This window comes from Alexandromys fortis, unplaced genomic scaffold (assembly GCF_014885135.2).
Source record: "Alexandromys fortis isolate MF-2015 unplaced genomic scaffold, M_Fortis_MF-2015_v1.1 scaffold_93, whole genome shotgun sequence".
NCBI lineage: Eukaryota > Metazoa > Chordata > Mammalia > Rodentia > Cricetidae > Alexandromys > Alexandromys fortis.
Window position 1 is genome coordinate 849,629 of NW_026067970.1, and position 18,922 is coordinate 868,550.

At 36.5% G+C, this 18,922-nt stretch overlaps 1 protein-coding gene across 4 annotated transcripts in view; it reads left to right on the plus strand.

The window, feature by feature from the left end:
- The window catches only part of Pals2 (protein associated with LIN7 2, MAGUK p55 family member), a 107,999-nt gene extending 90,743 nt beyond the window's left edge, over nt 1–17,256 (plus strand). For all 4 annotated transcript variants that reach the window (XM_050155452.1, XM_050155453.1, XM_050155454.1 and 1 more), the window contains 3 exons: nt 11,760–11,962; nt 12,329–12,457; nt 13,586–17,256. In XM_050155452.1, coding sequence (XP_050011409.1) covers nt 11,760–11,962; nt 12,329–12,457; nt 13,586–13,762 — 509 coding nt within the window. In that variant the 3' untranslated portion in view covers nt 13,763–17,256. The remainder of the gene's footprint in view (nt 1–11,759; nt 11,963–12,328; nt 12,458–13,585) is intronic.
- Nucleotides 17,257–18,922: the final 1,666 nt, after the last annotated feature.

Genomic DNA, 18,922 nt, shown 5'->3' on the forward strand with positions numbered 1-18,922 from the left:
CCTGCCCATCTCCTCTTATTGATGCTCTCTAATTGGTCTTTTAAAACTAGATCAGGTTTCCCTGCTGGCCAGAGGCTCCTCTTGCAAAATGCCCTCGTTCTGTTTCCTGGCTTCTGCCAGGGGCCAAGATCCCTCTCACCCCTCAGACGGGTCTTCAGGAAAAGAACCAGGTTTTCTGTTTGCCAGGGACCTCGCCAACCAAAGGCCTACCTCTTTGATTTAATTGTCCTGGGGCGATCTGCTCTCAGTGTTGCGCCTGCGTTGCCTGCCACTGTGTCAGTACCCGCCGGTCTGGCCCGCGCCAGCTGCATCGCCCACCGTGCGTCGGTTCCGCCCGCCGCCGTCCGTGCGCCGGTTCTAGATTAACTTCTTCCAATACAAATCAATCCAAATATTTTCATGCCTTATAAATAATTTGTATTCTTTTCCTGCGCGCAGTTGAGTCGCTTCTGCACGTTCTTGGCGAATATGCCGGTCTTGATGTCGGCCATGGCTGCTGCGGTCCGCAAAGCTCAGCAATGCCATTTTCATCTCAAAGTATTTGCTAATCTTACTTGTGATTTCTCATTTTACCTATTTGAAGAATATCATTTAATTTCATACATTATTTTATTTTTCCAGATTTTTCTGTTAGTGATAATAATTCCATTCACTGTGTCCAGAGAGCATGTGTGATTTTACTCCCCTTAAACTCACTGGAAATTGTTTTATGGTCTAAGATTTGTCTTGGAGAATGTTCCTTCTTCTTGTACACTTGGGGAAATGCATTTTCCTATTGTTGACTGGAATGCTACGTAGATATTCTGTCTAGCTGGTCTGTAACGTTGTTCAGGTTTTCATTTCCTTATGACATTCTGTTTGTTTTCTCCATCACTGGAAGCCTTGAGGTCCCCTGCTCTTTTTGACTTGTCTGTTTCTTCAGTTCTGTTTTGCTTCATGTTTACAGACATCTTGCTGCTGGATGAATTGACCCTTTTGTCTTTGTAAAATATTTTTCTTTGTCTCTAGCAATAAATTTTTGTCTCAGTGTTTGGATTGTTTGATGTGAGTGTAGGTATTTCTGGGTACTGCTTGCATGTATATCTTTAATTCCAACTTACTTGGGTCTTTAAGTATAAAATGTCTTTTGTAAACAACATATAGTTTGATCAGTTTTTCCAATTTATTTTGCCAATCTTTTTTTAGAGTTTTATCCATTTAATATAATTGCTAATAGATCAGATCCACTGTCACAGCAGGTGGGTGCACCCCTTGTGGACCTGACTTCCTTGCTCATGTTCTCCCTCCTTCTGCTCCTCATTTGGGTCTTAAGAGCTTAGTCCGGTGCTCCAATTTGGGTCTCTGTCTCTATCTCGATCCATCGCCAGATAAAGGTTCTAAGGTGATATGTAAGATATTCATCAGTATGGCTATAGGATAGGGTCATTTCAGATTCCTTCTGCTCAGTTGCTCAAGGTACTGGCTGGGGACATCTCCCTGGACACCTGCTAGCCCCTCTAGAGTCAAGTCTCTTGCCAACCCTAATACCGTAAATGTTCCTCAGTGTGAATTTGCCCAATTGTTTTCTCCTAACTTCAGACATTCATGAGGAGATTTGCATCTTGTCTTTTTGTCCTGTTGTTGATGCTAATGTTGGTCATTGATTTAATTACTATGGCATTTGGTAGATTTTTCCACTGCAAATCTGTAGTTTACAGTTAAGCAACCTGTTCAGAGATATTTTCAAATAGCGAAGCTGTTTTCCACAAACTTTCATTGAGCAATTTAAGCTTATGTCAGTAATAGAACAATATAAAAGCTTTGCCTAAGTTTGGAGGAGGAACATCTAGAAGTTTCTAATATGGATTTTGTGCTTACCCAGTCACCTTGTTCAGGTCAACTCTGTATTCCCAACTTTGTATACAAGTCTTTTCTTCAAGCTCCTCCAGCTCATTATTCATACCTTTGGCTCATAAGTTAAGTGGCTTCCTAGAGTACCCACTCTTTTGTAGTTTTACGTGCTTAAAGTGTACTTTTATTCAAGGAAAACTGGCCATTCAACTTAACTGTAGCTTTTCCAGTTACCTAGTAGTTGTGGTGCAGCACCTCAGTTCTTATTATTTGGTAAGTCACCTCTCTCCTTGTGTTTGTGTGTGTGTGTCTTTTATCTTTTGTTTTTCTTTGACCTACTACCTAGAACTTGTTTCTGTAGTAACAGGATGCCCAATAAGTATTTGATGATGAATGAATCACCAACATGTGCCTTTTCTGGCAGGTTATCAAAGTTTCTAAATAAACATAGTCTTTAAAAAAAAAAAAACTAGCCTTTCTCATCCTCAGAGAAGGTAAGGCTTTTCATGGGAAGTCACCCAAGTCTAGCACATTGCTTTGAGATAGAACCAAGGCTCTTGCCACTGTATCTAGGCTAGCAAGGTATCTCTCCAAAGAGAATGAGCTCCAAAAAGCCAGTACAAGCAGTAGAGATATATCCTGGTCTCATTGCTGGTGGCCCACAGTCTGCCTTAGCTATGTACTGTCACCCACATTCAGAGGGCCTACTTTGGTCCTATTCTAATTCTCCCACTGCCAAGAGGGAGTTGGTGCGCTCCCATTAGCTCAGATAAGCTGTTTCAGTAGGTATCCCCATCATGGTCTTGACCCCTTTGCTCATTATCACTCCTCTCTCTCTCTTCGACTGAATTTTGGGGGCTCAGCCCAGTGCTCGGCTGTGGATTTCTGTATGTTTCCATCAGTTGCTGGATGAAGGTTCTATGGTGACATTTAAGATAGTCATCCATCTGACTACAGGGCAAGGCCAGTTCAGGCACCCTCCCCACAATTGCTTAGGGTCTTGGCTGGGGTCATCCTTGTGGATTCCTGGGAATTTTTCTAGTGCCAGGTTTCTTGCTAGCCCCATAGTGGCTCCCTTAATCAAGATACCTCTTTCCTTGCTCTCCCTGTCCTTCCCTCATCTTGACCATCCTGTTCCCTCAAGTTCTCCTCCCCCTACGCTTTTCCTCTCTTCTTTCCCTTCACCCTTCCTTCTCCCCCAGCCTCCAAACTCCCAGTTTTCAGGTGATCTTGTCTATTTCCCCTTCCCAGGGAAATCCATGTATGTATCTCTTAGGGTTTTCCACAGTTAACCCAGCTTCTTTAGAATTGTGGATTATAGGCTGGTTATCCTTTGCTTTAAGTCTAATATCCTCTTATGAGTGAGTACATACTGTGCTTGTCTTTCTGGGTCTGGATTTACTTCACTCAGGATGGTTTTTTCTAGTTCCATCCATTTAAATTTCAAGATGTCATTGTTTTACTGCTGAATAATACTCCATTGTGTAAACGTACCACATTTTCTTTATCCATTCTACTGTTGAGGGGCATCTAGGTTGTTTTCAGGTTCTGGCTGTTATTAATAATGCTGCTTTGAACATAGTTGAACACTTGTCCTTGAGCATCCTTTTGTGTATATGCCCAAAAGTGGTATTGCGGGGTCTTGAGGTAGGTTGATTTCTCAGTTTTCTGAGAAACTGCCATACTGATTTCCAGAGTGGTTGTACAAGTTTGCATTCCCACCAGCCATGGAGGAGTGTTCCCTTTTCTCTGCATCCTTCCCAGCATAAGCTATCTTTGGAGTTTTTGAGCTTAGCCATTCTGAATCGTGTAAGATGGTATCTCAGAGTCGTTTTGATTTGTATTTCCCTGATGGCTAAGGATATTGAACATTTCCTTAAATGTCTTTTAGCCACTTGAGATTCTTCTGTTGAGAATTTTCTGTTTAGATCTATACCCCATTTTTTATTTGGATTGTTTGGCATTTTGATATCTAGTTTCTTGAGTTCTTTATACATTTCAGAGATCAGTCCTCAGTCTGATGTGGGGGTTGGTGAAGATCTTTTCCGAATCAGTAGAATAGGCTGCCTTTTTGTCTTACTGACTATACACTTTGCTTATCAGAAGTGTCTCAGTTTCAAGAGGTCCCATTATTTATTGTTGCTCTCAGTGTCTGTGCTACTGATAAAATATTTAGGAAGTGGCCCATGCATTGAAGGCTACTTCCCACTTTCTCTTCTATCAGGTTCAATGTGACTAGATTTATATTGAGATCTTCGATCCATTTGGACTTGAATTTTGTACATGGGGATAGATATGGATCTATTTACATTATTTTACATGCTGACATCCAGTTATGCCAGCACCATTTGTTGAAGATGCTTTCTTTTTTTCTATTTTAACTCCTTTGTCAAAAAATCAGGTATTCAGAGGCGTGTGGATTAATATTCACGCCTTCAATTCAATTCCATTGGTCAACCTATCTTTTTATGCCAGTACCAAGCTGTTTTCGTTACTGTAGCTCTATAATAGAGTTTAATGCCAGGGATGGTGATACCTTTAGAAGTTCCTTTATTGTACAGGATTGTTTTTGCTGTCTTGTTTTTTGTTCTGTTTTGTTTTATTTTTTCATATGAATTTGAGTATTTTCTTTAGAGGTCTGTGAAGAATTCTGTTGGGATTTTAATGGGGATTGCATTGAATCTATAGATTGTTTTTGGTAGGATTGCTATTTTTATTATGTTGATCCTACCTATCCAAGAGCATGGGAGATCTTGTCATACAGGTCTTTCACTTCTTTGGTTAGTGTTACCCCAAGATATTTTTTGTTATTTGTGGCTATTGTGAATGGTGATGTTTCTCTGATTTCTTATTCGGCCCTTTTATTATTTGTATATAGGAAGGCTACTTTTTTTTTTTTTAGTTGCCTTTTTATCCTGCCACATTACCTAAGGTGTTTATCAGCTGTAGGAGTTCCCTGATAGAATTTTTGGGGTCACTTATATATATTGTTATATCTTCAAATAGCAAAAGTTTGACTTCTTCCTTTCCAATTTGTATCCCCTTGATCTCCTTTTGTTGTCTTACTGCTCTAGCTAGAACTTCAAGTACTCTGTTGAGTAGATTAGGAGAGAGTGGACAGCCTTGTCTTGTTGCTGATGTTAGTGGAATAGCTTTGAATTTCTCTCCATTTAATTTGATGTTGGTGGTCAACTTGCTGTATATTGTTTTTATTATGTTTAGAAGCATTTGTTGTATCCCTGCTCTCATTAAGACCTTTATTAGGAAGGGGTGTGGGATTTTGTTAAATGCTTTTTCAGCATCTAATGAGATGATCATATTTTTTTATTTCAGTTTATTTATATGGTGGATTTCACTGATAGATTATCTTATGTTGAACCATCCCGGCAACTCTGAGATGGAAGGCCAGCTTGATCATGGTGGATGATTATTTTGTTATTTTCTTGGATTCAGTTTGCCAATATTTTATTGAGTGTTTTTACATAAGTGTTCCTGAGGGAGATCAGTCTGTAATACTCTTTCTTGGTTGAGTCTCTGTGTGGTTAGGTTATTAGGGTAACTGTAGCCCCATAAAAACAGTGTGGCAGTGTTCCTTCTGTTTCTACTGTGTGGAACACTTTGAGGAGTATACAAATGAACAACTGTACAATAAATGAGGACACTATGACCTCCAAATATAAGCAATGTACAAATATACAATGCAATATGGTAAATATATACCAATACATAAACAATATATAAGTATCTTAATCAGAGATAGAAATGTACACTGCAGTATGGTAAATTTATACAATATATAGATCAATACAATATATATCAATGCATAAAAATGTTTTAAACAGAGATAGAAGCATGCATGCATACAATAGTCAATATAATTTAACTTTGTATCAATATACAAGAATCAATACCAATATATTTGTCTAAAAGCAGTAACTCATAATTACAAATCTATTATCTCATCATCCAATTATCTTTTTTTTTTTTTTTTCAAAAAGATCCCTGAGCTTATAAAATTTCTCCCTCAACCGTATACTAATTATATTCAACCCCTAAATGATGTCCCTAAACCCAAGGACAAACTTTACTGGGGAGGGGACGTTGTCCTCTAGAATTACTTCCAGCTGTCATGGGGGTGACGTTCTTTCTGGGGGATCCTGTGAAAGTAAAATGATGGTTAAATTTCAAGATCAATGTCTTTCAAGATTGCAAATAGTCTTTGAAGTTCTGATAGAATTCTGCACTGAAACCATCGGGCCCTAGGCTTATTTTTGGTTGGGAAACTTTTGATGACTGCTTCTATTTTCTTAGAGGTTATAGGTCTATTTAAGTTCATCTGGTCTTGATTTAATTTTGGTATGTGGTACCTATCCAGAAAATTACCATTTCTTTTAGGTTTTCCAATTTTATAGAGTACAGGTTTTCGAAGTATGACCTAATGATTCTCTGTATTTCTTCAGTGTCTGTTGTTATGTCCCCCTTTTCATTTCTGATTTTGTTAATTTGGATGTTCCCTCTCTGCCATTTGATTAGTTTGGATAAGGGTTTGTCTATCTTGTTGATTTTTCTCCAAGAACCAGCTCTTTGTTTCATTGATTCTTTGTATTGTTTTATTTCTATTTTATTGATTTCAGCCTTCAATTTGATTATCTCCTTGTGATCTACTCCTGAATGAATCTGCTTCTTCTTGTTAGAGAGATTTCGGATGAAGAGTTAAGTTGTTATGTTTCTTTATGTAGGCATTTGGTGCTATGAACTTATCTCTTAGCATTGCTTTCATAGTGTCCCATAGGTTTGTGTATGTTGTTTATTCATTTTTGTTGAGTTCTACAAAGTCTTCAGTTTCTTTATTTCTTGCTTGACTAGGGGTGATTCAGTTGAGCACTGATCAATTTCTATGAGTTTGTAGGCTTTCTGCAATTAGTGTTGTTGAATTCTAGCTTGAAGCCATGGTGATCCAATAAGATATAGGGTGTTATTCCAATTTTTTTTGTTATTTGTTGAAGTTTGCTTTGTTACTGAGTATGTGGTCAGTTTTAGAGAAGGTTTCATGAGGTGCTGAGAGGAAGGTATATTCTTTTGTGTTTGGGTGAAATGTTCTATAGATGTCTGTTAAGTCCATTTGAGTCATGACTTCTGTTCTCTTATTTCTCTGTTAAGCTTCTGTCTGGTTGACCTGTCCATTAGCAAGAGTGGGGTGTTGAAGTCTCCTACTATTAGTGTGTGGGGTTTATGTGCGATTTAAGCTTTAGTGATGTTTCTTTTACATTTGTGGGTGTTCTTACTTGGAGCATAGTTGTTCAGGATTGAAACTTCAGCTTGATGAGTATTTCCTATGATGAGTATGAAGTGTCTTTCTCCATCCCTTCTGATTGGTTTTAGTTTTAAGTCTATTTTGTTAGATATTATGATAGCTACACCTGCTTGTTTCTTAGGTCCTTTTGATGGCAAAATCTTTTCCCAAATCGTTACTCTGAGGTGTTGTCTGTCTTTGAGGTTGAGGTGTGTTTCTTGTATGTACTATAAGGATGAATCCTGTTTTCGTATCCATTCTTTTAGCCTGTTTTTGTTGTTGTTGTTGTGGTTGTTGTTGAATTGAGTTCATTGATGTTAAGGGATATTAATGACCAGTGATTGTTAATTCCTGTTCTTTTTCGGTGATAGTGCTTGTTTGTTTCCCTTCTTTGGGGTTTGCTAGTGTAAGGCTATTTGTTGCTTGTGTTTTTGTGGGTGCAGTTAGCTTCCTTGGATTGAAGTTTTCTTTCTAGTACTTTCTGTAAGACTGGGTTTGTGGATAGGTATTGTTTAAACCTTTTGTTTTGGCATGGACTATCTTGTTTTCTTCATATGTGGTGATTGAAAGTTTTGCTGGGGATAATAGTTTGGGCTTGAATCCATGATCTCTTGGAGTCTGCAACATATCTTTCCAGGACCTTCTGGCTTTCAGAGTTTCCATAGAGAAGTTGGGTCTAATTCTGCTAAGTCTGCCTTTATATATTACTTGGCCTTTTTCCTTTGTAGCTCTTAATATTCTTTTTCTATTCTATATGTTTAGTGTTTTTGATTATTATATTGTGAGGGGACTTTTATTTATTTATTTATTTATTTATTTATTTTTGGCCAGTCTATTTCATGTTCTGTAAGTTTCTTGTATCTTTCATATGTATATCCTTCTTTAGGCTGGGAAAGTTTTCTTTTATGATTGTATTATAATGTATTATATTGTTTTCTTTTATGATTGTATTATAATGTATTATATTGTTGAATATATTTTCTGTGCCTTTGAGCTGTAATTCCTCTCCTTCTTCTGTCCCTATTATTCTTAAGTTTGGTCTTTTCATGGTGTTCCAGATTTCCTGGATGTTTTGTGTCAAGGATTTGTTGGATTTCCAAAAGTTTTTGAGTTTGTGTTTCCTTTATTGACTGCATTTCAATCTTCAAGTCTTGAACTGTTTGAACTTTTTGCTTCACCTGTTTGATTGTTTTTTCTTGGCTTTCTTTAAGAGATTTATTGATTTCTTTCAATTTTTTGTTTGTCTTTTCCTCCATTTCTTTAAGGGAAGTTTTTATTTCCTCTTTAAGGCTATCATCTTCAGAAAGTTATATTTAAGGATATTTTCTTTTGCTTCTTCTGGGTTAGGATGTTCAGGTCTTCCTTTTATAGGACCTAGGTTCAGGTGTGGCCATATTGCACTTTAGGTTGTTGACTGTATTCTTGAATTGGCGCCTATCCATCTCTTCCTCCAAGGGGTGCCGGTGGGGCCTGTTCTTCAGGGAGTCTTTCTTTCTCCCAGTGGTGCAGGCAGGGCTGTCCCACTGGTAGTCACTGATGTGGCTCTGGGGGTTTCTTTCCAGGTGCCGTCAGAACCAAAGCTCCTGGTGCAGTGCGGGAGTGGTTGCACGTATGGGGAGGCTACTCCAGGGTGTCTCTCCAGGGGTCAGAGATGTGGTGGGAGATGGCTGTGGGTATGGGGAGACTGTTCCCAGCTCTCCAGGGCTTTGCTGGATGAGGTTGAGGCACAGGATGTCCTTCCCGGGGCTAGGGTCCAGAGAGGTGGACCCTCAAGCCACAAACCCAGACACTCACCTCTCCACAGGTAGTCAGGGCGAAGACTCCAGTGGTCAGAGATGTGGTAGGGACGGCTGTGAGTCAAACATTCTTACAATTAAACAAAAATCCCGATTCAAAAATGGATGAAGGACTTTAATAGACTTTCAGAATAAGCACATGAACACGTGCTCATTATCATTTGCTCATTGGGTAAACTTAAAGACCATAATGTACCACTTCATAACCATTCGGATGCTGGGGCAGGTGATGAATTACCATAATGGGGAGGGGTAAGTTATTTAAGGAGTACAGAGTTTGGAATGCTGAGAAAAATCTGAAAGTAGATAGTATATTCATTTATTAGTTGCACAGCAGTTTAAATGTACTTCATGCTGATTTAGGTATACTTCAAAGTGTCTCAATGATAACTTTTATGAATATCTTACCACCACTAAATTTTTATTTACTCAATAGCTTCTATTTATATAGGAATATAAATATATTAAAGTATGTACAGTTTTAAAAATATTTTATTCATTGATGGGCACTTCAGTTATATCCCTACCTTGGGTACTGCAGGTAAGGCTGCAGTGACCATGGCTTGACCATAAAGTAGGACTGCCTGATTGTTTCCATATAATATTGTAGTACTCATTGTCAGGTGAAGTTGATGGCATTGAGATGATTTATTATAATTTTTAAATATATTGCAAAACTATGATAGGCAATGTTATAGATAGATAAGCTATAAATCCTGTTTTGTTTTGCTTTTAGTATTACGACCTTGGACTTTATTAACACATGGAGTGTTTATTTGTTGACTCTTCACTGCTAAAATTTAGAATTTTACCAGAGCCTTTAATTTTCACTTCTAAGAAGTCCCACTATTTAATTGTTCTGTGTAGAAGCCTAAGGAATAAGTAGAGTCATTCTGTTCTATCTGTTCTGAAAATGAAAAGGAATTTAAATATATGACAGTAACATGGGGATTTCCCTAACCCCCTCCTTTTGGCATGTCCAGTAGAGAGTGGAGTTACAGTTAAAGAACACTGTACATATCTTGCTGTGAACTGGGATTCTCTGGACATATTGGAAAGTAATGTGTGCATGTTTGCATTTACATATTCATTTCAAGCAAAGCAACACATCGATGGTTTCAAAGCAGGGCTTAACCAGAAGATGCAACTTTTAAATTAGAGTTACAGATACTAAACCAAGTCCTTGCGTGTGCTTATTTGGGAGATTTAAAATTATCTTGGACAATTTGTCATATGATCTTTGGTGAAATTTTAGAAACAGGTTTTATGGGTTTGGGGCGGGGGTGTTGTTTTTGTTTTTGAGTGTAGAAAACCACACTCATCTTGAAGATTCTTGAAATTAGTTAAAACAGCAGAAGACAGCTATACATACAGTCTCATGATGAATTTGACCTTTAACTTTACCCCTTGAGTTTAAAGTTCTTTTTGTTTTCTCTCAAAAGTTTTCTTGGTGTCTTTTTTTTTTTTTTAGGTATAAGTTAACAGTCTGTCCCCTCTTTGTTTATATCACTTATTTTAATTTTACATACTTAATGATTTTTCTCAGATATTCTTCATTGTAGAAGGAGCTGTGGGCAGGTCTGCTTTTTGTCCCTTCCGGCTCCCACATGGCTAGCTTTACACCCGAAATAACAACACACAAACTGTATTCATTTAAACACTGCCTGGCCCGTTAGTTCCAGCCTCTTATTGGCTAATTCTCACATCTTGCTTAACCCATTTCTAATAATCTGTGTAGCACCACAAGGTGGTGGCTTACCGGGAAAGATTCAGCATGTCTGACCTGGCGGCTGGCTCCATTGTGTCTGACTCACTTCCCTTCTTCCCAGCATTCTGTTCTGTTTACTCCACCTACCTAATTTTCTGTCCTATCAAAGGGCCAGGGCAGTTTATTTATTAGCCAATGAAAGTAACACATAGACAGAAGAGCCTCCTCCATCACTTCATTTACTTAAAAAAAAGTAGTCTGGTCAAGCTTAGATTCAGGCTAATGCTGAAATAATAAAAAAAAATTATTTCTCTTCTTCAAAGCTACTATTAATCTTGGCAGAGTTCACGTTTGCAAAGATATGAAAGGTGGTAACAACTCATTTCTAGCATACACCAAATTGCTGTAACATTACTTGCCCGAAAGTGTACATGGATCTAAATACCACATGAAAGAGTCCCCTGCACCTGGAATTTGGAATTGATATATTCACTCTGGTTTGGAAATCATAGGTCAGAATAGAGGGGCAAATAGACATAATAAAAATCAAGTACTTAATATTTGGGAATATCAGAAAGCAGGAGAATAAAAGTAAAGAATAGATGTCCTAATTTGTGGATAGAATTGCATTTCAGAAAATAGTTATTAGCAGGTAAGAGTGGGAAACTTTGCTCACCTTTGGGCAGTCAATTAAGAAATGTTTAACTGGAACGGGATCTATAATCGAATCTTCATGAAAAAGCAGAACACCATTCATAAGGAAAGGGTATTTATTCACTGGCACCAGGCCTGAATAAGTATGTTTTAAGTTTCAAGCTGAATTCACAATTATATTTTTGATACAAATTTTATATTGAGAACCATTCCTTTACCATTCTTTTAAATTAGAGATCGGCAAGCATTCCTGTTCAAAGGCCATACGGTCTGTATCATAGCTACTGTTTTAATGGAAAAGAAAATGTGGACGATGGGTAAACAAATATGCATGGCTCTCCCTGAAACTTTGTTTCCAAAACCAGGAGATAGGTCAGTTTAGCTGAATCCACGTTCTAAGTGAAGCCTCCACAGATATCGGTGTGTATTTTAGTCTGTATTTCACAATCTACAAGTTCTCAACATTATTTTATTCCAGTTACTTCACGGAAGCCAAGAGAAGATGAAAAGGATGGACAGGCATATAAATTTGTATCCCGATCAGAAATGGAAGCAGATATTAAAGCTGGAAAGTATTTGGAGCATGGGGAATATGAAGGAAACCTCTATGGAACTAAAATTGACTCTATCCTTGAAGTTGTACAAACTGGACGAACTTGCATTTTAGACGTCAACCCACAAGTGAGTTGCATGAATTCCAAAACTGTTGGGGAGATTTTGACTGGGTATGTTGGGTATGGGGAGTGTGTTTTATCAAGGTGGGGTTGTTGTTCTTTCAGCTTTATTATGAGTCCATAACTAGATACACAAATAAAGGTCAGACAGCCAAGAGGAACAAAGATTAATAACTTGGTTTTTCAACAAAGTAAATGGCTTTGTATATTAGGAAAGTACTATGTAGAGTTAAGACTATATATCTAGGGGCACAGGAGTAAATTATGTCCTTAACCTTAGGAAAGAGACCACTAAACTTCTACTTATACTGACGGCCAGCACACTTCAAGTTCTAACATTATATATATTGACTTGTAATTACTTTTTGCACAGGCATTGAAAGTGTTGAGGACATCTGAGTTCATGCCTTATGTGGTATTTATTGCTGCTCCAGAGCTAGAGACCCTGCGTGCCATGCACAAGGCTGTGGTGGATGCAGGAATCACCACCAAGCTATTGACGGTAGGGGCTCTTTTCAAGTTAACACTTTTATTTTCCCTTTTCTTCTGAGTATGTTTAATCCCATCTGATCATACTTAGGAAGTTACTGCACTATGTAAAATGCTACAGAGTGAAATTTGATTTACTAAATATAATTAGGATTTGAAACAATATTGCTTTTATGTGAAAGTCCTTCACTTTAAAACAGAACTTGAGTTTTATAAAATGAAAAAGATTATTATTGGAATGTATACATTGTAGTCTTTCAATCTACAGCCCTATGTAATCCTGGAATCTTCTTCCTTGGATATTAGTCTAACTGTCATCACTTTGTCTTAATGTAGATCTTCTAAAAGTCTTTGTGTAACTGTATTTTCTTCTAAAGTACATACAAGTTGCAAGTTTTCTATTTGTCCTTCATTTGCCTTTTTTATCAAAAAGCAGAATCCCTTTCTATTTCACTTTAATCTGCCGATTCTGAGACTCAGCAAACAGTAATAGGATCCCAGTTCATACTCGTAGAATTACATGTGAAGGTACAGTGGAGGTTTATGGAAAGCTCTGCTTTCTCATGCACAACCCATCACTTAGGTATGTACTCCACTCCGTGTGTTGTTCCAAACCATCTAGGAGTACTTGATGGAGTGCAAACAACACTCGAAGAAATGAAGCTAAAGTCTATGGGTGTGTGTTTTGGCACAGTTTAGAGTCTTCAAAACACACTTTTAAGAGTCTCCGCCTTTCTAAGTGACAGGACACAAATGAACTTTGAGTTGAACAGCCACTGTAAGCTGGCTTTACGCAGGCCGTAAGAGAATACCCTTTTAGGAAAGATTGTATAGAAGTCAGCTGGAAGTCAGCCACTGGTAGTAATTCTTGCATTATCTTGGACAAGCCCTAATAGTTTTAGGGATTTCATTCTAATCCAACAGAGCAGAAGATATAGAATACTCATAAATCATGGAAGTAGATGGAAAGATTGCAACATGAACAGATATCTAGTAATAGCTTCTTCAGCACTGTAAAGGGTAGATTTTGAGAATTGGCATCCAAATTCCAACAAATACCCAACCCCCTCATTTCTTATTCATGTTAGTTCTGAGCAAGTCAGTACATATTACAATACAAACTTTTTTTTAACATTCACAGGACTCTGATTTGAAGAAAACAGTGGATGAAAGCGCACGAATTCAGAGAGCATACAACCACTACTTTGATTTGATCATCGTAAATGACAATCTAGACAAAGCCTTTGAGAAACTACAAACTGCCATTGAGAAACTAAGAATGGAACCACAGTGGGTCCCTATTAGCTGGGTGTACTGAGAATTCAATAAGGCTGTCAGTTAAATAAAACTTATAAAAAGTGACTCAACAAGTAAGCCTTCTACTGGGAGAACACATGCAGAGGTAGAAGGCATCTGCCACATCTAGGCATTTTTATTGTGTAAATTGAAATAACAGTGCACTAGGTGGAATTTTTATATAATTGTGGTTGGGAAGGTGTACTAATATATAATTTCTCTTAATTTTTCTAACTTTTTATGGATAACCTTTCTATTCATATCACATAAAGAAATGCGTTCAAGCATTTTGTAGGTTTTGATTTAGTACCCTTACCTTTTCATCAAAGGAATTTTCAGATCATTCTCTCCAACATTGGTCTCACATTTTCACTGTGATAATGAATACTTGAAATAGTTTTGTAAAGCTATCATTCTCTTAAGTGTTTAGTGAAGGATCAATTATTCTCATTAGAAAAAAATTAGTAGTTACCGACCTTCATAATCAGACTTGTTACAGAAGCAGAATCTGAGTATTAGTCCACTTCTATCTTAATCTGACATCGAGTCTTTTCAGCGCCACCTGGTACTCTAGAGCATGGCTGTTCTTTCTTATTTGCAGAGAGATCAGCTCCCCGCCCCCTCTAGTGAATACAGTGAAGAGCAATAGCTTGCACTCTCTATGAGCTTATCTTTTCATTTGTCGCAGTGATTTGTGATGCTGACTAATATTGCTTACTAGTACCTTGTGAGCTCGGGCTGGAAGCAAGGTCCTGCAGACAGAGAGTGCCTTATCCTGCAAAACTTCATTCACCGTTTACTTATTTTCAAATATAAAGTTTCAAACCTATTGCTTCAGTTTTTTTTTAAGGATATAGTAAGCAAAAATATGCCTCTGAAAATGTTTGTGATATTTAAAGATGTCTCTAAGTTGCAAGCTGTTTGTTAATCACCAAATGTCATTTCTGAAATGGGAAGTGATTTGTTAGGGTATTTGTTCTGTTTTGTCTAAAACCAAATCCTTTTAACAGTTTACAAAATTTGGAAATAATTGTCAGCTATTTATATATACACACATAACACATACATTATATAAACTAAATAATGCCCTATACTTTTGATTTCTGTTCAGAAATATACTTTTTTGTTATTTAATGATTAAGAACCAAATCCTTTAGCTGCATTACCACCATGTACAGATTTCCACATTCGCCTTGGTTGATATTCCCCTCTAGGATTCTTAAATGGTACATATTCTTTCTTAAACATGCTTTTAGTGATGCAGCTAAACACTGAACTAAGCTAACCTTATTTTATTGCTGCTAGCTTTTCAATTCGGAATAGTCACATTTAAAGGATTTGGTGCTTAAATATTGATGAGTATCTTCAGTGACAGGCTCCAGACACATAAATTCTGACTTTGCTTTTCCCTTCATCAAAGTTATATACCCATCTATATAAAGATACTGATATCAATATACACATACATGTATACGTATGTATATATGGTAGTAAGCAATGTTCACGCAATATTTTTATTATTTTCATAGTAAAACACCTAGGTTACCATATTGTTAATAAAAGAAATCTACAGGCTTTTAAATCTTAATTCTAGAATTTCATAGCCAAAATATTAATTATTTTTCATTTTTCTGGGACAGGAATTGTTAACATGGTGGATCATACACTCTTAATAACTTTTTAAACCACATGTATTTGCTGAGATTCTTGGATTCTCAAAGCAACATAAGTCAAAGCACAGTGTTTACATGGCACCTTGTGACTTAATGTTTCAACACACTGTAATGTAAGCTTGGAAAGAAACTTCAGTTCTGCTCTCAGGAAATGTACTGTATTCCCCAATGTACCTATTTCATGCTATTTCATGCTATTTCATGAGGCCTTTCTAAGCAGCTTTGGGAAAATTATATCAGCACAGCAGTCTATCCACAAATATCTGTACCATCTTGATAAAACAGAAACAATAGTTACATATGTATTTATATCCTTTTATTTGATACAAAATACATATTGTCTGGCATATCATCTCTATTTAACATTGTTTCTATTATAAATGGAACTCATGATTGATGACAAAATTAATCACAGATTTCTCCTACTGAAACGATACAGTTTAGTTCACTATCCTATACATGCCAGTATTAAGAAAGTACAACTATTTCTCAGTGAAGAATCACTGAACTTGTAACTCAAGTCTTCACCTGAGTCTGTAGGAACCATCGGGCCTTACACCATAATTCTTCCTAAGTACTGCCATCAAGGAAACTCATACTTCTCTCCTGGGAAGGGTCTAACATAACAAACTTGTTTATAATAAACTGAAGATGAAGGGGCTTACAATGGCGTTCAATAATTGGAAATAGATAAAATATACACACACATGCATGTTCTTTGGGAAAACGTTTTATATGTGTCTTCCTAAATGCACTGTAGAATGAGTTTCACATTCAGTGTTCAGGACATTGACATTTCTTTACAACTAATGGTTATATGTATTTTTTCATTTCTAAATGTACAAATGCCTGTACAGATGATGTCTCTGAACAAGTCATTTAACCTTTCCTAATAGAATATATTCAGTGCCCTATAGTAGAATTTACGCCTTTGTTACTGCTGTGCTTTTATTATGCAGTTTCCATAATTTTTGTGTTTTTAGACAATATCAGGTGTCAGATCATTAGGAGTGTCTGTTTTGGCTGACTTGACACAGTTGCTCACCATAGCTTTCTAAAATAGAAATTATTATAAACCAAATAGAACAAAATCCTAGATTCTAGAGTCTAATAATATTATTTATAAGAAACTGTAAAAAAAATTCTTTAAAATGCCAAATTTGGTATTAAAACGTATTTAGAAAATAGCTCAAGTTAGCAGTATAATTTAATAGCAAGACATTGATTATGACAATAATGGCCAAAAATGATCATTTTGCCAGGCTTAGTAATACAAGCACTCAGGAGGCTGAAGCAGGGGGATTGTAAGTTGGAGGCTAGCCTGCATGCTGTAACAGGCTCAAAAACAAAACAAAAAACCAGGGCCCAGGGCTGTAGCTTTAATAAAGTATGTGCCTAACTAAGATGTGTGAGATGAGATCCTGGGCCTACTCCCCAGCAAGACATGATCCTACTTAAAAATTAGTTAAAATGATCATTATTTTTATGTATAGCAAGTATCATGACTCAGTGATTGAAGTTGATTGCCAAGGCCACCAAATTAGTTATAATTATTTTAAATGGGTAAGTTCAAAATATAAAAAGTTTGAAAATGGTAAAAAAAAATCTACTTACTTTTATGTCTATTGAAACAGTCTTTTATTATACAAAATTAGACTGGAGGACCCTACCTCCATATTAACTAATCTTCACACTAAATAAGGAAAAGACAGTCCTGAAGTTTTGTGTGCATAAACAGTTCATTTTTTAAAAACATGTACATATATATATACACACACAGCTATGTGTATAATATGTAACTATCTTCCAAACTTTATGAATAATAAAGCTAAATATATCTGCCCACGTGTTACAGCTAGTGTTCTAAGGTTTTTAATTAATTTCAAATTCTAGACATTCAGATCTATTTTAGATTCTTTTAAGAGGCTTTGGTTCCACCTTGAAGCTGACTCTGATCTCCTTTCTGAAGATTTTATTAGAGAAACTAAGCTCAAAAAACTGTTTTTCATTATTAAAGTTTAATTTACTTAAGAAAAAATATCTCTGGATAGAAGCCTCTTGGGGAATATTTACTTAAACTTTGAAGTGAAATTGTACTATAAGTTAGACTTAAAGATTACAGTGCCTGCCCTCCTCCTGTTCAAGGGATTTGCTGTGAGAGTGATTATAGCATCGGTAATGTATTTAAAGTTCTTGGGAGAAATTCAGTATTTTAAATAATGAGATTATTGTATATAACTGAATATTATTTACAGATTTTTAAGAGTACATTTGCTGTATAATTCAGCATCATATTTGTCTTTTGGTAAGTGTATGTGATACACTTGAAGAAGATGAGAATTCTATAGTTTTTTAAGGTAAGGTTATTTTTTAATTGAATTTTGTTTTAGCTTTTAAAGTTATATTCTTTTAAAAATATTTCTCTTATTTTATCTTGTTACTTTTTATCCTGGAGTGACTTTTGAAAAATGCACAGAATCACACGTCCTTAGTGAACTAAAAAGCGAGAGAATGATGCTCTATTTTCTAAGGTAAGCATGATTTGTACCACCTGGACAAAACACTACAAGGTTATCTTGAAAAAATAATCTCTTGTGATAAAAGCAAAAACAGTCATACTACTTCTACTGACTAAAATCCTGCTTTTGCCCATGTGGTTTTTATAGCGTTTAATCCCCCCTTTCTTCCATGTGTTACATAGGACTAAGTTAATACTTGTCTTCATCTTAAACTTTAAGGAGTAACTTGTGATTGTGATGTGGTAAGCCTTTGAGACTATTTATTAAATGTATTCTCTTACCCAAGGTTGCTTCTCTGTTAGTCCCTGTACAGTCACCTCATTCTGAGGTGAAGTAGCAGATGGTAAGCTGCTCAGGAACCCGTCTCTGGAATTAAGAGAGCTCCTTGATGAAGCTAGGAGTCCCCTTAGAGTCCCATTCCAAGTCCCTAACTGCTAAGCAGGCCATTCACTAATCAAACAAAACTGAAATCCTCTGACATGTTTACATCAGAGCAGACTGATCTTAGCACTCTGAAGCTGCCCTTCCTTTTCCTTGTGCCTAAAATTTATATTGCAGCCTGGTTTTTCTCCATATTGTGAAGCTTTATGGGCACCTTTATGTTTATTAGAAAACAGTACTCATTTTCTTGAAACTACTCCTGCTGTCTATGGACTAAGTATCTTTAGGGTTCATAGAGACCTTTCAGGGGGTCTTGTTTGCAAACCATATTAGCCTGGAAGGAATCCACAGGTTTTTATCTTCTGTGGAAACAAAAGCAGAACCTCTATTTCCAAAGCAACATATCCTTAGACTTAAATTTGAAGTCAAGATACCTTTAAAATATATATGTTGTTTTAACTCAGTAGCCCCCACCAAGCAAAGCAGTTAGCTCATTAATAGTCAAAAAATTTAAAGAAAACACAATAATATACATAACCCAGATTCTGTGTATTTTCCATCTTTACATATCTTTATTTTCTTTACTCATTTAATCTATGACTGTCTCTT